General features: G+C 37.0%; 1 protein-coding gene across 1 annotated transcript in view; it reads right to left on the bottom strand.

Annotated features, from left to right (window-relative positions):
• LOC141332948 (neurexin-3b-beta-like) overlaps positions 1 to 15921 on the bottom strand; it is a 62303-nt gene that overhangs the window by 6329 nt on the left and 40053 nt on the right. The window contains exon 6 of the mRNA XM_073837905.1: positions 4110 to 4188. Coding sequence (XP_073694006.1) covers positions 4110 to 4188 — 79 coding nt within the window. The remainder of the gene's footprint in view (positions 1 to 4109; positions 4189 to 15921) is intronic.

Genomic DNA, 15921 nt, shown 5'->3' with positions numbered 1-15921 from the left:
TCTCCTTGGGTACAGTTAATCATGTGCTGTAACTGAAGATTTAAACACTGGTATTTTTTATATTCAGTATTGTACCTTAGTATTTTGAACTTAGTATTGTAGTATGAGCTTTTTATCATGCAGAAATTACTTGTTCAATTTACATAACATAATTGTTCAATTATGGTTAATTGTACCTGAAGTAATTACTTTTGGTAATTTACATTTTTGGGGGGGCTTAGCATAGGGTCAATTAGTTTGGCCTTCCCAGTTTAATTTAGTTTTTGATGTTTAGTTGCTATGGTTTTGTTTTCTCTAGTTTGTCTTTTTAAATGTCTCTATCTTTTGGCTTGGAGTGTCACAGATTGCTGCAGCTTCATCATTTCATATCTCGATGTGACCCAAGGTGTTAAATTAATATCCTCAGTCAGAGGCATGCGACCACTGTCTGCTGCACAATTTGTTGTATGGCCATTAAGCTAAATGTGTCAACTAAACAACCTTTAACTGATCTAAGAGCTGCTTCAAAGTGACAGCCGGCCTAACGGGGCCTGACTACACCAAAATTCAGCCCATGTCAGTGGTTCAGTGACCCATTCCTCAGGGTCTCATGTTCTCACCTCTCCATGCTCTCCTGATTGATGTCTTGCTTTGAAGACTGTTTTTCCATCTTAATTAACTGAGCCAAAGACAGCATGATGAAACCTTAGGGATCTTACAGATGAATAAGTTTTACCTTAAAAGTCTCTTCCATCTTAAACTGCACTGGTACCAGCTTTCCCCCGTTTGTTTCAAACATCAAGTATAAGGAATTGTATCAGCTGTCTTTGTGCATGAGTTTGACTGAGTTTATTTTTAGTCTTCAGGGAAAGTTCACTCCTATGATCTATTCAGAACATAAACATCATTTTTTTTTGGGTTATCTTAGTTGAAGTGTGGGTATGTAAACCATGTAATGGTGATTTATTTGTATACACTGTGGCTGTGTTTCTATCGGCATACATATAGGCTCCCTGGAAAACCATACCTCTAGCTCCAAAAATGCACCTACAAACACAATTCACTGCAGTTTCCAGTTAAAATGAACACTAGCTGCAGAAAAAAAAAGAAGAAAAAAAAAAAAAACTCACCAAAACTTGTATTCCTTTTCACACATATTTTGATTACAGGGACACATTATTGATTAATAAATTGCAATACTTCTTTTCAAAAAACACTTCTATCATACTAAATAATTTTTAAACTAATGTATTTTAATATGTGCCTCACATAATTAGCATTATATGTATTTCTTTTCTGTTATAGTACACCTGTTCGGTAGCTAACCTGGTACAGCACTGCACTTGCAAGAAGCAACAACATATTGTTTTACAGAAATGTGACCTCAGGCACATTTTTCCACATCCTGACAAAGGGTTTCCCCATTTTCAAAATTCCAATGTAATCCCTGTTCTTGGTATAACTGTTTCATTAGCCTTCTTGTGGAATTCCCATTAGTTCAAATGTGTTTTACAGAACATAGAGCAAAGATACAAGAAACAACAAAATCAGCAAGACATCAGACAGATAGAACAACTAACACTTAAAGACAAAGACATCAGCACATAGACAGATGATATGCACAACAGCACACATGGTCAGCCTGTTAGCAAGCTCATGGATGGAGAAGCACTCAAGATGGAGCCAATAACATCCATGCAAGAGTCATGATGGAGATCTCCCGCTGGGGATCAGTTAGTTTGCAATCAATGCATGCGTCAAATGCGACTGTTCAGTAGCAACAAATAGAAAAACAGATATACTTTGTGGCAATAAAAGTCTTTTTATGCCATCTGCATTCAAACAGACATGTCTATGCAGAAAGGCACAGAAATAAAGATGAGATCAGGGATGGAGGGGTGGGGTGGAGGAGGGGGGGTGGTCATTCTTTCACACACAACTTTCTTAAGACAGAATGGGGTTGCCTGCACAAGGCAAAATTAATAAAACATATGATGGCAAGAAAAGATTTTGTCGCCTTTTATTTCAAGTTGTCTAGAATGTGGGGATGTTTAATTTTAGCCTAATGGCACAAAACATAACAAAAATGAAGAAGAGAATTATTAAGTTTTTTTTTCCAACCACCAAAATTCCATGCGGCACAAGATGAGACGAAACAAGAGGATCAACTTTAATCCTGGAAAATGGAAGGGTGAGGACATCAAAGAAAAAGCCCCCAATAGGGTAAAAAAATAGTAAATTCTTGGAAATACAGCAAATAAACCCAAATAACATGAATGGAATGTCAGAGTGGATACAGTAGGAAGATGTTTTTCCACATGAAAAGGTTCAACCAAAACAGAACAGAACAAAGTGTCATGCAAACTGTCCAAGAAATCTGAAGCGAAGGTCAGACTGATGATGTGAATTTCTGTGTCAACATGAAATTGTATGAGTGTAGTGGTTTGTGGCTAAGTGTACTCTTATTGAATGTCAGATGAGAAGAAATGAAAGGTAACACTGGAATTGTCCCTTAGCGTACTTCCTTTTGCTATTGAATTTGAGAGGACTTGGTAATGGTATTAGATTTAACACAGATAGGGAGAATTTATCTAAAGCACAACTTTCTGCCATAAGGTTTTAAAACTAGCACAGAGTAAATATTTTTATAATGAGCAGAGTGACCTTGTAAGTTTGAGGAAAATATGCGGTAAAATTAACAAACAAATAAATAGGGGCCATCTGTAAAGTCATAGGTAATGACAAACCATATGGATACTAGCTTGCCAGGCAAACGGGTATGACACGCTTTAAAGATGATAAAAACAAAACATTGTTTTAGCTGGAAGTCATTTTTACAACTAAAAATATAAACAAACAAAGCATGATGCCAGCAAACATGGTTTTAATTGGTGTATTTGGGAGTGGAAGGTAAAAAAAAACTGGTCAACGTAGGACATATGTTTTGTATAACGCATGGTGTGGTCTGACGTAAAATCAAGGGCATTAATTAGTGTTCTGATGACATTTAGAAGCAATTAAAGGCCCTTTGGTTGAGAGGTACCAGTACAGTGCGGCAGGCAGACCATCGAACTTTCATAAACCAAACAAGCCTTGCATCCATAATGGCCTTGTAAACCCTAAAATCAACAGCAGGGTTTCATATACTGTGATGGCTGACGGCAGGAGTCTGACAATTACAGCAAATCCCAAGTTTTCTGAAAATGATGTTTTATCTTAATCTTGCCGAATAATATGTCATAGTCATACAAACGTTTGTTTAACCTTGAAGAAACAGAAGCTATGTGTGGAGAAAGGTGAGCACAGAAATTCGAAGATATCTGTTCTCTATTAGATGTTTTAACATAAGGCAAGCCTTCAATGTGAGGAAACAAAGGAACAAACAGGAAGGAGTTGTTTCTGTTGCAGTTACTGCTACACATCAGAAATCTCTATGCTCAAAGCATTATTCTCATTTGATTTGTAAACAACTCAAAATGTATCATCTGTCAAAGACGCACACACACGCAAGAAATCCATTGTGTACAGAACTGATACATTTTGAAGCATCAGAGTGAACCACATGGAGTTTGATACTAATTTTGTACTTTTGTTGTAAAGTTTGACTCTCTGTTGATTGCTGAGAGGACAAAATTAGTATAAACACACAACCATGTTAATGACGTTCGGCCCCATAATCAAGTGTAACTCTGAAATAGCCCAATGCTTCCTGGGTCATTTTAATTAATCACTGAACTGATTTAGAGAAATCAGCCCACAGATTTCAAATATACCAGAATTCAATAGAATAGAATTTGAACATGTCACTGCACAATAGATACATAAAATATCAAAGCTAGTGACAATTTTTAAAAGAACATATACTGTTCAAAATTAAGAAAAAAAAAAAAAAAAAAAAAAAAAAAAAAAAATATATATATATATATATATATATATATATATATATATATAGTACTATAGATGTATGTTTTTTTATTGCTATTGTTTTTGAGCTTGAAAAATGCCTTTTTGTGACACTTTTGAAGTTACACTGGGTTTTCATGGGGGTGATGCTTTGAGAGGGAGAACTCAAATAGAAGAGACTGAAAGACCAAATTTAAGCAAGCACAACCGTAACACATCCATCCCACCTGTGTGTCCCCCATCACACTCCTCCAGATCCTCGTCGTCGCTGGAACATTCTGCAGAGGACACAATGTCATCCGTTGTCTGGCGTGTGGAGACAAAACAAAAGGTTTAAGTGAAGCCAAATCTACCAATTCAAAGAGGATCATGGGTAAAAATAATGAAAACACATCATTGCTGCAAGCTTTATATATTACAGTTCTCTCCCTTATTTCTCAAGGGCAGCAGACCGGGGACTGAAATGTCAGGTTTGTTTTTCTATTTGGGTTTATTTATGGTGGCTGACTCTTCATACATCTCCTACCATCTCCAGCTTCTCATGGGCCGTCACAGATCATCACTGTCTCTGGACGCCTGCCTTCTGCTCGCTCATCAGCACCTTCCTCTATACCACAATTCTGATTTATGAACACACTTGTTCCCGCCTTCTCATTCTCTTCCAGCCTGGACACTCTGGCAGTGTTGTATTTCACCCCACATGCACACACAGCCTGTTAATCAGAGTAGATCGGTGCCTCAATAAAATAAGCCCTGTCACAAAGCAAGGGTTATGAAATCATAGCACTGATTGAGTTTGCAGTGCTCGGTGAGAGGACGGGCTCTAACTATTATTGAGTTTGACAGGCTAATGAAACAGACTTCGGCTGGAGCCTGGAAGAGAGCCTACATACTAGGATAGAGAGGATGCTGTCGGGAAAAGTACATTTGTACTAATCTGCTCATAGTTTGAGCGAGAGACACTTACCACCAAATTACTGAATATGGTTTGGGATGCTAGTATGCTATTGTTCCCAATATCACCTTAATGTAATTTATCCAAGGGGGGATTACATTACTCCCAATCAACCGTGTGCGGTTTTCCTCTATGGCATTAAACTCTGGGTAGCCAGCTCTCAGAATGTTTTAGATGTCACACTAACTAAAACATCTGATTAAATTTATCAGCTTATAAGCACACACTATTCTCACTGAGACTGGCTTGATAGGAGATTTGCAAATTGCGTGATTCTAAAAGCGCTGTATATTTTAAATAATTATTTACAATTTGCATATCTCAAGATGGAGCTAGATCCTACTGAAAATTATGTCATAATTAGAAAATCAGTAATGAGGTCCCTATTTGACTTTTGTAGAGTTGTTAGTGAATTCCGAATTCAGTAAAAACTCAGGTCATGCATAATCATGGCCAATAAAAGTTTTAATTGTCGAATAGTAATAGCCTATACGTAGCCTATATGTAGTGCATTTTGGGTGAGATATGTGTAAAGATGAGAGTTAGGATTGGGGTTGAAGTTCATTTAGGGCTAGAATTCAAGGTATTCAAGGTAAGGTGTGCAATCTTTTGTATAACATCAGATTTCTGTCTGATGTTAAGTTTAGGGTTTGACCAGTGATTATTTAAAACACTTTTGGCAAAAGTGTGCCATGTGGCATCCTAATCAGCAGATTCTTAAAATCTGCTTAATTCAGCAATTTTTTACAGGTTAGCAGAATGTCAAAAGCTAGACCAGCCAAAACCAGCATGGAAATGCATTCTTAAAGGACTTTTTAAGGTGCTGTTATAATGGTGCTGTATAACAGTGACAGTTAATTCAGACATGATCCTGTCACATTGCCAGCAGATGTGGCATTGACAAACCTCCTCAAGATCAGAGGGTCCTCACCTCCCATAGCTCCTTACTGCTGTTCACTACAGTTTCCCAGAGTGTGAAATCACAGCAGAGATTTGACAGATGTGTTCGTGCATGACCAGTCGCAGAAGTGGTGTCAAAGGACAGGCTAGTTCAGACCATAACAGCTCAGAAATTACTTTCTGCCCGCACAGAGCACCATAGAGATGCCACTAATGTCCCATCTACTGTCTGTGACCACAGCTAAAATATATAAAATATATAACAATACAAAAGCAATTCCAGACTGCCTAGAATAAACTACTCAGCTTCAAAACAACAAAGCGTATTTTGTCTAAGTAAAGGGTAGACTTAAAGGGACAGTTTACCCAAAAATGAAAATTTTACCCCCAGGGGATCCAAGATGTAGGTGACTTTGTTTCTTCAGTAGAAAACAAACAAAGATTTTTAACTCAAACCATTGCAGTCTGTCAGTCATATAATGGCAGTCAATGGTTACCAAATCTTTAAGAGTAAAAAAAAAAGCATACACAGACTAAACCAAATTAAACCCTGCATCTTGTGATGATACATTGAGGTCTTAAGACACAAAACGATCGGTCTGTGCAAAAATCCATCCATCGGTTTTTTTGCACAGACCGATTGTTATGTGTCTCAAGACCTCAATATATCGTCACAAGATGCAGAGTTTAATTTGGTTTTGTCTGTGTATGTTTTTTTTAATATTTGGTAAACATTGACTGCCATTATATGACTGACAGACTGCAAATGGTTTGAGTTAAAAATCTTTGTTTATGTTCAATTGAAGAAACAAAGTCACCTAAATATTGGATGCCCTGGGAGTAAGCAGATAAACATTAAATTTTCATTTTTGGGTGAACTATCCCTTTAACAATAACACATCTTGTGTTAATGGACAAGTCTACAATCTAGCAGAAAAAAACTCAGATTATGGTTCTCAAACACTTGCGCTGCTTTCTGTCTAATCTGCAGTATCATAGCTGAAATGGTACGTCATAAGTGACTAATTTGAAACATAGGCAGCAACTCTGTAGATCACAAAAGTACACATACAGATAGAAATAGTTACTCAAGTAGAGATAAAAGTAATAATGTTGTGTAAGAGTTCAAAAAAAAAAAAAATAATATTTAAATAGTGACTAACTTGTTACTTTGAATCTGATTCAGAACAAGCAAGATAATGGTGTTGGTGAAGTTCATGAAACGTATTACAATAGGGATGTTTTCTCCCCATTATGACCACACGTGAGAGAGGGTGTGTCTTCTTGACAAAAAATCTTGACATACTTTTTTTTAAATAAACAAATTAAAATGCTATTATATTAAACGTTTTTTTTTTTTTTCAGTAGATAAACTGACAGTATAATATCAGTGACAGTGGTTTTTGCATTCAAAATGCATGTAATGGGACATAAGGCAAACTAAATTCAGAGCACCCCCAGGGAACATCTGCAGTACTCACATATATAACAAAGTTTTTTCCAAAAAAAATAGGAAGGTATCGGAAATAACACCGAATTTACAGCATGTTTTACAATGATGAGCCTGTTTTCGCAGTGACATCAAATCTACTGTCCCTAGCTGTTGTACTTTACAAAAAACGATTTCACAGCTGGCTAAATCCAATTTTGTCACAAAATCTCCATGCCATACAAAAACTTATTTTGGGAGCCAAATATTCCCCATTTTGTGTAGAAATCACTCTCCATTTTTCATTTCCCCATTCTCTCACAGAACACAGGATGTCTGTTTCAAATGTTGACTTTCACCTCTACAATCTGAAAACTTCCAGAGACAAAGATACTGCTCTGTCATTCCCAACAAGATAGCCATCTCAGTGCCGGAAGCACTTGTTTCGATCGGGTCACTTCTGATCTGCATTATCATGTCAGATCTTGGCTTTGACAGACAGACACGAGAAAAGCTTGTATTACAAAGAATCGATGCCATCAGGCCGTATCTCTGTCAAAGGTCTGCCACAAGTCTTTTTGCTCAAGCCTGTCTTCTGGGACATTCAGAAGAAAAAGCAAGATCAGAATGATATGCATTGTTGTCTGGTTAATGTCACCTTCACTGAGTGTCCTACAGGAGTTTGAATATGTAACACTGCATGGTAGAAGTGATGAAGCATTGTACCATATCCTTCAGGAGTCTGGCCAGTGTTCCCTGTTTTCAACAAAACAGTGTGTACTTGAGAAAAGTAAATAAATTAAAATAAATCATTGGCACTGCAGAATTCATTCTTCATTCCTCAACCCCAAACAAAATTTTGCCTGGATAAGATCTAATATTGATATTTGTGGAGTGTGGTCATGATGCATTTGTTTTCTAAAGTCAACATTATTTTCTTCTTTCTGGATGGAAAGAAGATAGGAAAATAGTACATGCAACTTCCTTAGTACTAATCTAGGTGGGGAGGTTAATGAAATTTCAGCACCAAAACAAACACAGGCACAATATGATAGATTGTTTTTATTATTATTATTATTGTTTTTTTTTATTATTATTATTATTATAGTTTTATTCTTAAAATGGCAAAATATATTATAATTAGTTCTCGGAAAATTTATATTAAAGTATGCTTATTTTGTTACCCCTTGGGAAACAAAGAAATATTAACAATATTTAAATGAAACATTATACTGAACATGTACAAAATCATGCATATCAGTTACAAATGTAACATTTGCAACATTAATTCCAAATAGGTAGAACAATGCAAAAGTGAAATAAAAAATATTTGATTTTAGGGATGTGAAGCACATTTGTGCACCTTCTTTCATACACAGTACACGCCTGCAACTTCCCTTAGCACGCTCTAATTGTTCCAAGCCATAGCAGGCAGTTTCAAACAGGGCCATTTATCTTCCAGGGCAAAGGAAATGGTCTTTGGCCTTGATCTTTAATCACTCCCCTGCCGCAGTGTGCAAGGTCATCAGAGGAGTGGTGACAAACAGTAGTAGAGAACTGCCCTCGTTGCGCTGAGACTCGCTGACTAAAATTAGAGAGCGACACGGGCCCAACAGGATGTTTCAATTACAGCCTGAGATCAGGACAGGAAAAAATGAAGCGTCCAGTTACTGCGTGTGGCTTAGTGTGTAATGGAGACGCAGAGGGAAAGAGAAATCTGGACAAAGAGGGGAAAAGGACAGAGGATTGGAATCCACAAGGATTATAGAAAAGTCTGTTATCCAAGAAGAAGAGAATTTCGCTGCTAACGCTGAACTCTAGGTAATTTGAGATTTTAGGAAAATTTCTAAAAAGATTAAAATGGGAAACGATAAACAAATTTTGGATTGCTCATTGTAGAGAAGGAAGAGCTTACTATTTACTCAGCCTTATTTCATTCCAAGTCCATATAACTCTATGTGTAATATAAGAAAATGTAGAAAGTTGAAGATGCTCTTTTACAAACAATGAAAATGAACTTCATCAAACCATAAAGGTAACAGCATAGTCTTCTTGCTTTTAAAGCCATCATGGCACTACCGTTGTGGAAAGCAATTAATTATCTTCTTATATTTCAAAATCTAAATCTATTGATTTCTACATCAAGACAAACACTCAAATCACAACCTGTAAAGTTGGACATGAATGTTCTAAATGCTCTTTTATTTCTTCTTTTTCTTCTATTTTATTAGCTTATAGACAGCAGCCACATTCAGACAATAAATCATTTTTAAGATGTTTCATTACAACATCAGAAAGAGACGGCAACGTGTTTACCCTGTGCTTATATACTCACTGTCATCCTCTTGCTAGCTAGAGAGGTTAAATGTGAGCGGTGCTGATAAACCTAAAATGTCCATGCTGTTATAGCTCTGATAAGTCATTTTATTGTAGTGAAAAAAAACATTCTGATCCCACTAATTCATTTGAATCAATTTTTGTTGTTAATTACATAAATAATAATTAAAGTTATTATATATACATATACATATATATACCTGATATACAGTCCTGCATGCACATTGACTTTTCACTGTTCTTATCAGTGGACTTGTCTGTGTTTGCATGTTTCAAGCATAACACCATTCTGACAGTCCTTGAATTATTTACTCTGTTACTTAAATTAAAAACTGATTAATTCAGCAGTGTTGTTTTTTGTTTTTTTAATTGTTTTGACTGAACATAACTGACAATACTATGTCTAAAATTACTAGCAGATTTGTAGGAGGGTACTTTGGCAGTTTAACTACCTTTAATCATGAATATTTTGACAAGCTACAGTATAAAAGTTACTTTACAAATACGTTTTACACAAGCTGTTGTACGGGGCTTTGTGTTAAATGCATTAATGCCGCTATTTGCTTTTGTAACACCTTTAGGTTCTCAGTGTCAGGGGAGCTGAGACAGAGTGAGGTGATTGTATACACTCTTGCAGAGCAAAGGATTGTTGCTTCCCTGGGCCACATGTTTGTACAAATCTCCTGCATGATTTTTTTTCTAATGAGCCATTCAACCTAGAAGTCCCCTATCCATCTGCCACCTTCACATAATTGGGACCACCAAGCTGTCCCAAGGCACCCAGCATCCATCTCTCTGTGTGCGGCATGAGAAAAAGAGAGTGAAGTGAAATTACCACGCGGATCCCAAACAAATACATTGTTGCTGCTGACCTTTACATGGTTCTAATGTACACACGTTCTGTGCCTATCTGTAGGCAACCACTGCAGAGTTATAGAGCAGTGAAGTTCAGGCTGAAGAGACAACATATAGGTACTGTCGTGCAAATGAGCTGCTATAAATCAGCTACACCCTAAAATCATAAAATGGCACAAGAATTGTAGAGGAATGAGAATGCTTTGAAGTGAAACTGTCTTCAAAAGTGCACTAGGGGGTTTCATCATGCAGGAAAATGCATGTGCCCTTAAACTGATCTACCTGTGTAAAGTCCCAGCCATAATCTTTATGGCTTACAAATCAATATTCTTTGGCCATGTACATAGTGCAGCTCTTCAAAAAAGATAATGACAACCACGTTTACATTAAATTTAGTGTCTACTGCAAGACTGGTGGTTAATGCAATCATGTAAATAAAATTTACCTACTGTAGGACAGGGCTGTGCAGCATTCAGAATATGTATTAAATCAGATATTTATCATGCAGGGGATTATATCACCTGGTTCTGTATGGCAAATGACATATGTCAGTTTTAGAATATTTTACATATTAGGGATATATAACTATTTGTTTTGTCTCAAAAAAAAAAAGAATAGAAAAATAAATTCCTCTGTTTAATTGGTCTGAAATGCAATATACTGTAGAAATCCTGTCATTCCTATTCAAATTATGATGCTGCATCATGTGGGCCAAATTTGATTTGATGAAGGAAATCAATATTTTTAATATTTTCAATATAATTTTTAAGGGATTCTGAAAAAAACCTGCTAAAATGGGTGTTATGAATTTATATAAAAAAATACACTACACTTAAGATTAGATAAGACATATTCACTATTAACTAAAGGTTTCCCCTCAATAAGACCCTATACTACTTTGTATTGATATTAAGTAAGGTGGCTGTAGTAGTAGTTATGTTTAGACATGGGGTAGGGTTAAGAGATCTAGAAAGGCATTAATATCTGCTTTATAAGTACTAACAAACAGTCAATATGCTAGCTATTTGTTTGCTATTTGTTAAACAAATAGCTAACAGGCAATAGTATTCTCTAATCTAAAGTGTTACCGAAAAACGTGATCTTTTTAAATACATGACTATCCAACAATGTTATTTTGAATGCATTAATGTATTTGGCACAAATACAATTTACATTAAATTCAATGTGATTTCAGATAATAGCATTTAACTAAATATTCCACTATAAAAGAGAATGCCTACAATGCCATGCAAGAAATCTGTTGAATCTGTTCTTTTACACAAACCGTCTAAATGAACCATACATGAGCCATCCCCAGTAGAATGAATCACACTTGAAAAAGGTACATATTTAAGAGTGGATCATTTAGGAAGCAGGTTTGATTCAGCTCACTGCAAAGCTGGAACAAAGCTTGTTACTGGAAAAGCTTGCTACAGTAGTCAGAAAACAGCTGAGCCACTAAATGACACTGGAAAATCCAGAAATACCTTCGTTATGAAGCGTGCAAGTGTGTTGTTTCCATTTTCACATTATTTCTTTCACCTCTTCTTTACTTTTCCCTCATCACTATATACTCAACACAACTTGCCTCTTTTTATTTTTTTTCTTTCTGCCTTTTTCTCTCATCCCCCATACTTAAACAGCAAACAATCAAGCCGTGTCCTGTCGGCTATATTAACGACAGTAATTGAGTGCGTTAGAATCCGTAGTCTTTCATTCTGTTCAGTGGAAATGAGAATTCCCCAATGCTACTCTTGTTTAAGTGCAATACTTGCACAATCAGATAATGACTACATCCTCAACAGGCATGTATTTTATGCAGTGGTGATGGAGTAGTCGTCTAGCATATCTAATGCTTGTGATGCTTGCAGGTTTAGCCGTGACTCACACATCTTTAAAACAGCACATAGCTGAAATCACTGGAATTAGTCATTCAGTTTGGAGGCGGATGATGAGAGGTGACGTAAACAGCTAAACGAATTGAATGCTTAGAGCTGGAATCTGGCATAAAGCAACACCAGATAAAGAACATCATCTGTTTCATAACTGTCAGCAGGTGTCCGACTGCACAGATTAAGGGCGCCTACACACCACAGATTGTGTTGTATCAGAGAATACCAAAAAATCATTGATTTCAATGAGGATGGTGCACTACAAAGATAACAAAACACTAGGGTTGGCATTCTGATGTTTTCAACTTTTGCTTAACAAACTGAAACATAGACATTCAATGATGGATGAGAAGAAGGTTCAGTTGTGCTTTTGGCAATCCAATCCAATTTACTTTATTATCACCGTATCCACTTATCTATACACTGCTCCATTAGAGATTCTTCTAGTCTGTACAGTACCCTAACAGCTACTGAAGCAGCATTTGGGTTCACGCTCACACTTCACAAGGGGTCACATGTCACAAGTGAGCTACTACAACACAATTCCAGGACAAAAACCACATTAAAGGAGCACTAACAGGGGGAATGTGAGCTTTACCTTCAGACAAATCTGTCCCTGAGACACCCAGGTTGAGAAAAATACTTACAGCGTAACTACTTCTAGAAAAAACTTGCTTGCAGTTATTAGTATTGATGCTCCTATTATTGCTTCATCAAGGGTGTGATTGCACCCTCTGTAGAAAATAAATAAATAAATCAGCTACCACCACTAAACAGTGTGTAGTTCTGTATGTATCTGTTAACATGCTCAGCGTGGTCATCAGTCATGTCAGCATTTCTACAATGCCTCTTGCTTTTGTTGTTCCCTAGTGTGTAGAAGCATCATTGAGCAGACAGCGGCCCCGGGCACAGTGAACAGCTCTTGCTGGAGATGAATGGATATGCACGCTCTCACTAGAGTCGCCCTCTTCTACCAGAGATCAAGTGTGAGGCAAGACCTCTCCCAGGAGTCTCATCATTAATTAAGCATGAGATTGCTCTCATCCCTGCCTGGATCAGCTCAATCCATCTATGGATAAAATATAATCGCACACCTCTTACTTCTTGGACACTGAGGTGGCCTGCAATGGTGGAGAGTCAGAGGGCTATGCCAAATAGCACCTTACAAGCGTAGCCACTGGACCCCAAATGACTCAGAACAGCCCAACACTGGTCATACTGTAGCCTGGGACCCGCAGGGGATGGAAAACCTGTCAGCTTCTACAGGTACTTCTCTTGCTGTCTATGCTGACAGGCAGCAAGGGAGTGCTAAAAGTGAGACCTATGGAAAATTAATTTGTGGGCACAGCATGAATCAAACTACCTGAGGGCCTGGAAATTGATCTGGGAGAGCTTGTCATAGAAAAAAATACTTTCAACAAACCCAAAATGGAGATCTTGTTGGAATGAGAACATTCAAGTATTTTGACTATATTTGTTGAAGATGTTGTGGCTAAAACCTGCATCTCTAGTTTTGCTATTAATATGACAAAATTCACAGATCAAAGCAGAAAAAAAAGTACTGATAAAATTAATAATTTGTTTCTTTGAATCTCTGTTAGAATGCATTACATATTAATTAGTAGGGGTGGGAATCTTTTACCATCTCACGATTCAATTCGATTCCGATTCTTGAGGCCACGATTCGATTCAAAATCGATTTTCGATTCAAAAAGATTTTCGATTCAAAACGATTCGATTTTATTCATAATGATTTCTAATCGGGTTTCTGATCATGATCTACTCTCATCTGCTTTGCTATACAGAATGACAAACGGAGACATTAAAGTGGCTTTTTCACATTTATTAAGTTAAATTCTCAGGGAAGTGCCTTTTATCAAAAATATTGTATGGTTCTCAATTGCTACTCATTAGTAGCTAGCTATAAAATAAGTTGGAACAAAAATAAAGTGCTTCTTCATAATACAAAATGGTTGAAAATAGATGCATTTCCCAGGAAAGTTGCAGTTTACCAAAAATATCATGTAGAAAACAACCGGAGAAGACAAAAAAAAACAAACAATATATTTAAATTTTAATAATAATTTAATTTTAATCATTTTAAAATTTTAATAATATTTATCAGTCAGATTCAGTAACTTAAAGAATAACAAGTTATGAAAATAAAGTGCTTCTTTCAAAATGAAAAGCAAGCGATAGACCGAGTTATTTTTTTTTGCTCTCTCGGAGTTGGCAGGGAGTTTCGTGAAGCACTGCACTGTGCGATGGTCTGCAGCTGGCGGCTGACTCCGCTCCGTGTCGCTGAGCTCCGGGTGATGCCTAGTAATATGAGCACGCGCATATGTTGTGCTGCCGAAGTACTTGGTCTTCGTTTTGCAAAGCTTGCGCACTGTGTGTCATGTCCAGCGCAGTGCTTCCAGGCATTCGGTAAAAACCGAAATGCCGCCAAACTTTAGCTTTAAGTGAAGACGGGGCTGATTGGATCTTCCTCTCATCCATATTTGCTTCCTCTTTGTTTTAGTGATTTGCCGCGCACGCTTACGTTCAAAAACCGGCTGCGTGGTGACGTCTGTATAGGCTAGTTACAAAAATGAAGGCGAAAAGCCAGATGATTTTATTTATTTATTAAATCGATTCTTGGACATTTCAGATCGATTCTGAATCGTTGCAAATGAGAATCTAGATTTTTCTGTGAATCGATTTTTTGGCACACCCCTATTAATTAGCTTTCATGATTGCGCTGTAGCACTTTTATTGACTATAATATTGCAAAGTACAGTAGGATGTGTCCTGGAGCAACATTCTCTAACCTAAACCCAACTAACTCAAGGGGCAATGATAGGTAAAATCAAAGTGAAATGATTGGTCCATCAGAATGGTACATTACTAATCTTACATTACTTAAATCTGATATTATTCCAGGACCAACAACAATGTTAATCCAGTAGAATGCCTTATTCAGATAAAGCACAGACCATAACTATGTACTAACGTTCATCCATTTATCCATTCTCTATCTCTATATTGCTTCTACTATGTAGGGTCACAGGAATGCAAGACTCTATCCCACAAGCTAAAAGCAGAAAAACTGACTGTCCATCACAGGGCTAAAATACACAGGCAGATACATACATTTACACTCATTGTGGGGGAAATTGAAGTACGCAGATGACCCGATCCAACATTGAAAGAACATGCAGAATTCACACAGAATGATCTCCTGAGTTAGCCATGACTCAACCAAGGACCTTCTTGCTGTAAGGTAACAGTGCTAATATCCTAACACGATATACTGTATATAAATAACATTTACTCAGGGCTGTGGCCTACTAGTTAACATGTTAAGTCATGGGTGATGTGAGTTCACATCCATCTCCTGTCTTATTGCAAATATAGATGGCTAAAAAATAAAAAAATAAAAAAAGCCTTCCTGCCCAGAAATGGTCTGGATATGAGTTGTTAGGCTCCTATCAATGGTTAGGTTGCCAATGCATTGATAAAGTCATGATGCAGTCAGCACTGACATGAGAGGTTATTATTTTGCTGGTTGATCTGTTTAAAGGTGAGAAGAGAATAAGTCTTCTGGGCCTGCCATTGAGCGGTGCCCCAGGGAGAGTTATGGCTTTAATACAAAGACTGCTACTTCAGTTTTTTACCCTAGCATCAATGAA

This window comes from Garra rufa, chromosome 4 (genome assembly GCF_049309525.1).
Source record: "Garra rufa chromosome 4, GarRuf1.0, whole genome shotgun sequence".
In the NCBI taxonomy this organism is placed as follows: Eukaryota; Metazoa; Chordata; class Actinopteri; order Cypriniformes; family Cyprinidae; genus Garra; species Garra rufa.
The sequence above is the reverse complement of the archived record's forward strand: the minus strand, read 5'-3'. Positions and strand labels throughout refer to the sequence as shown.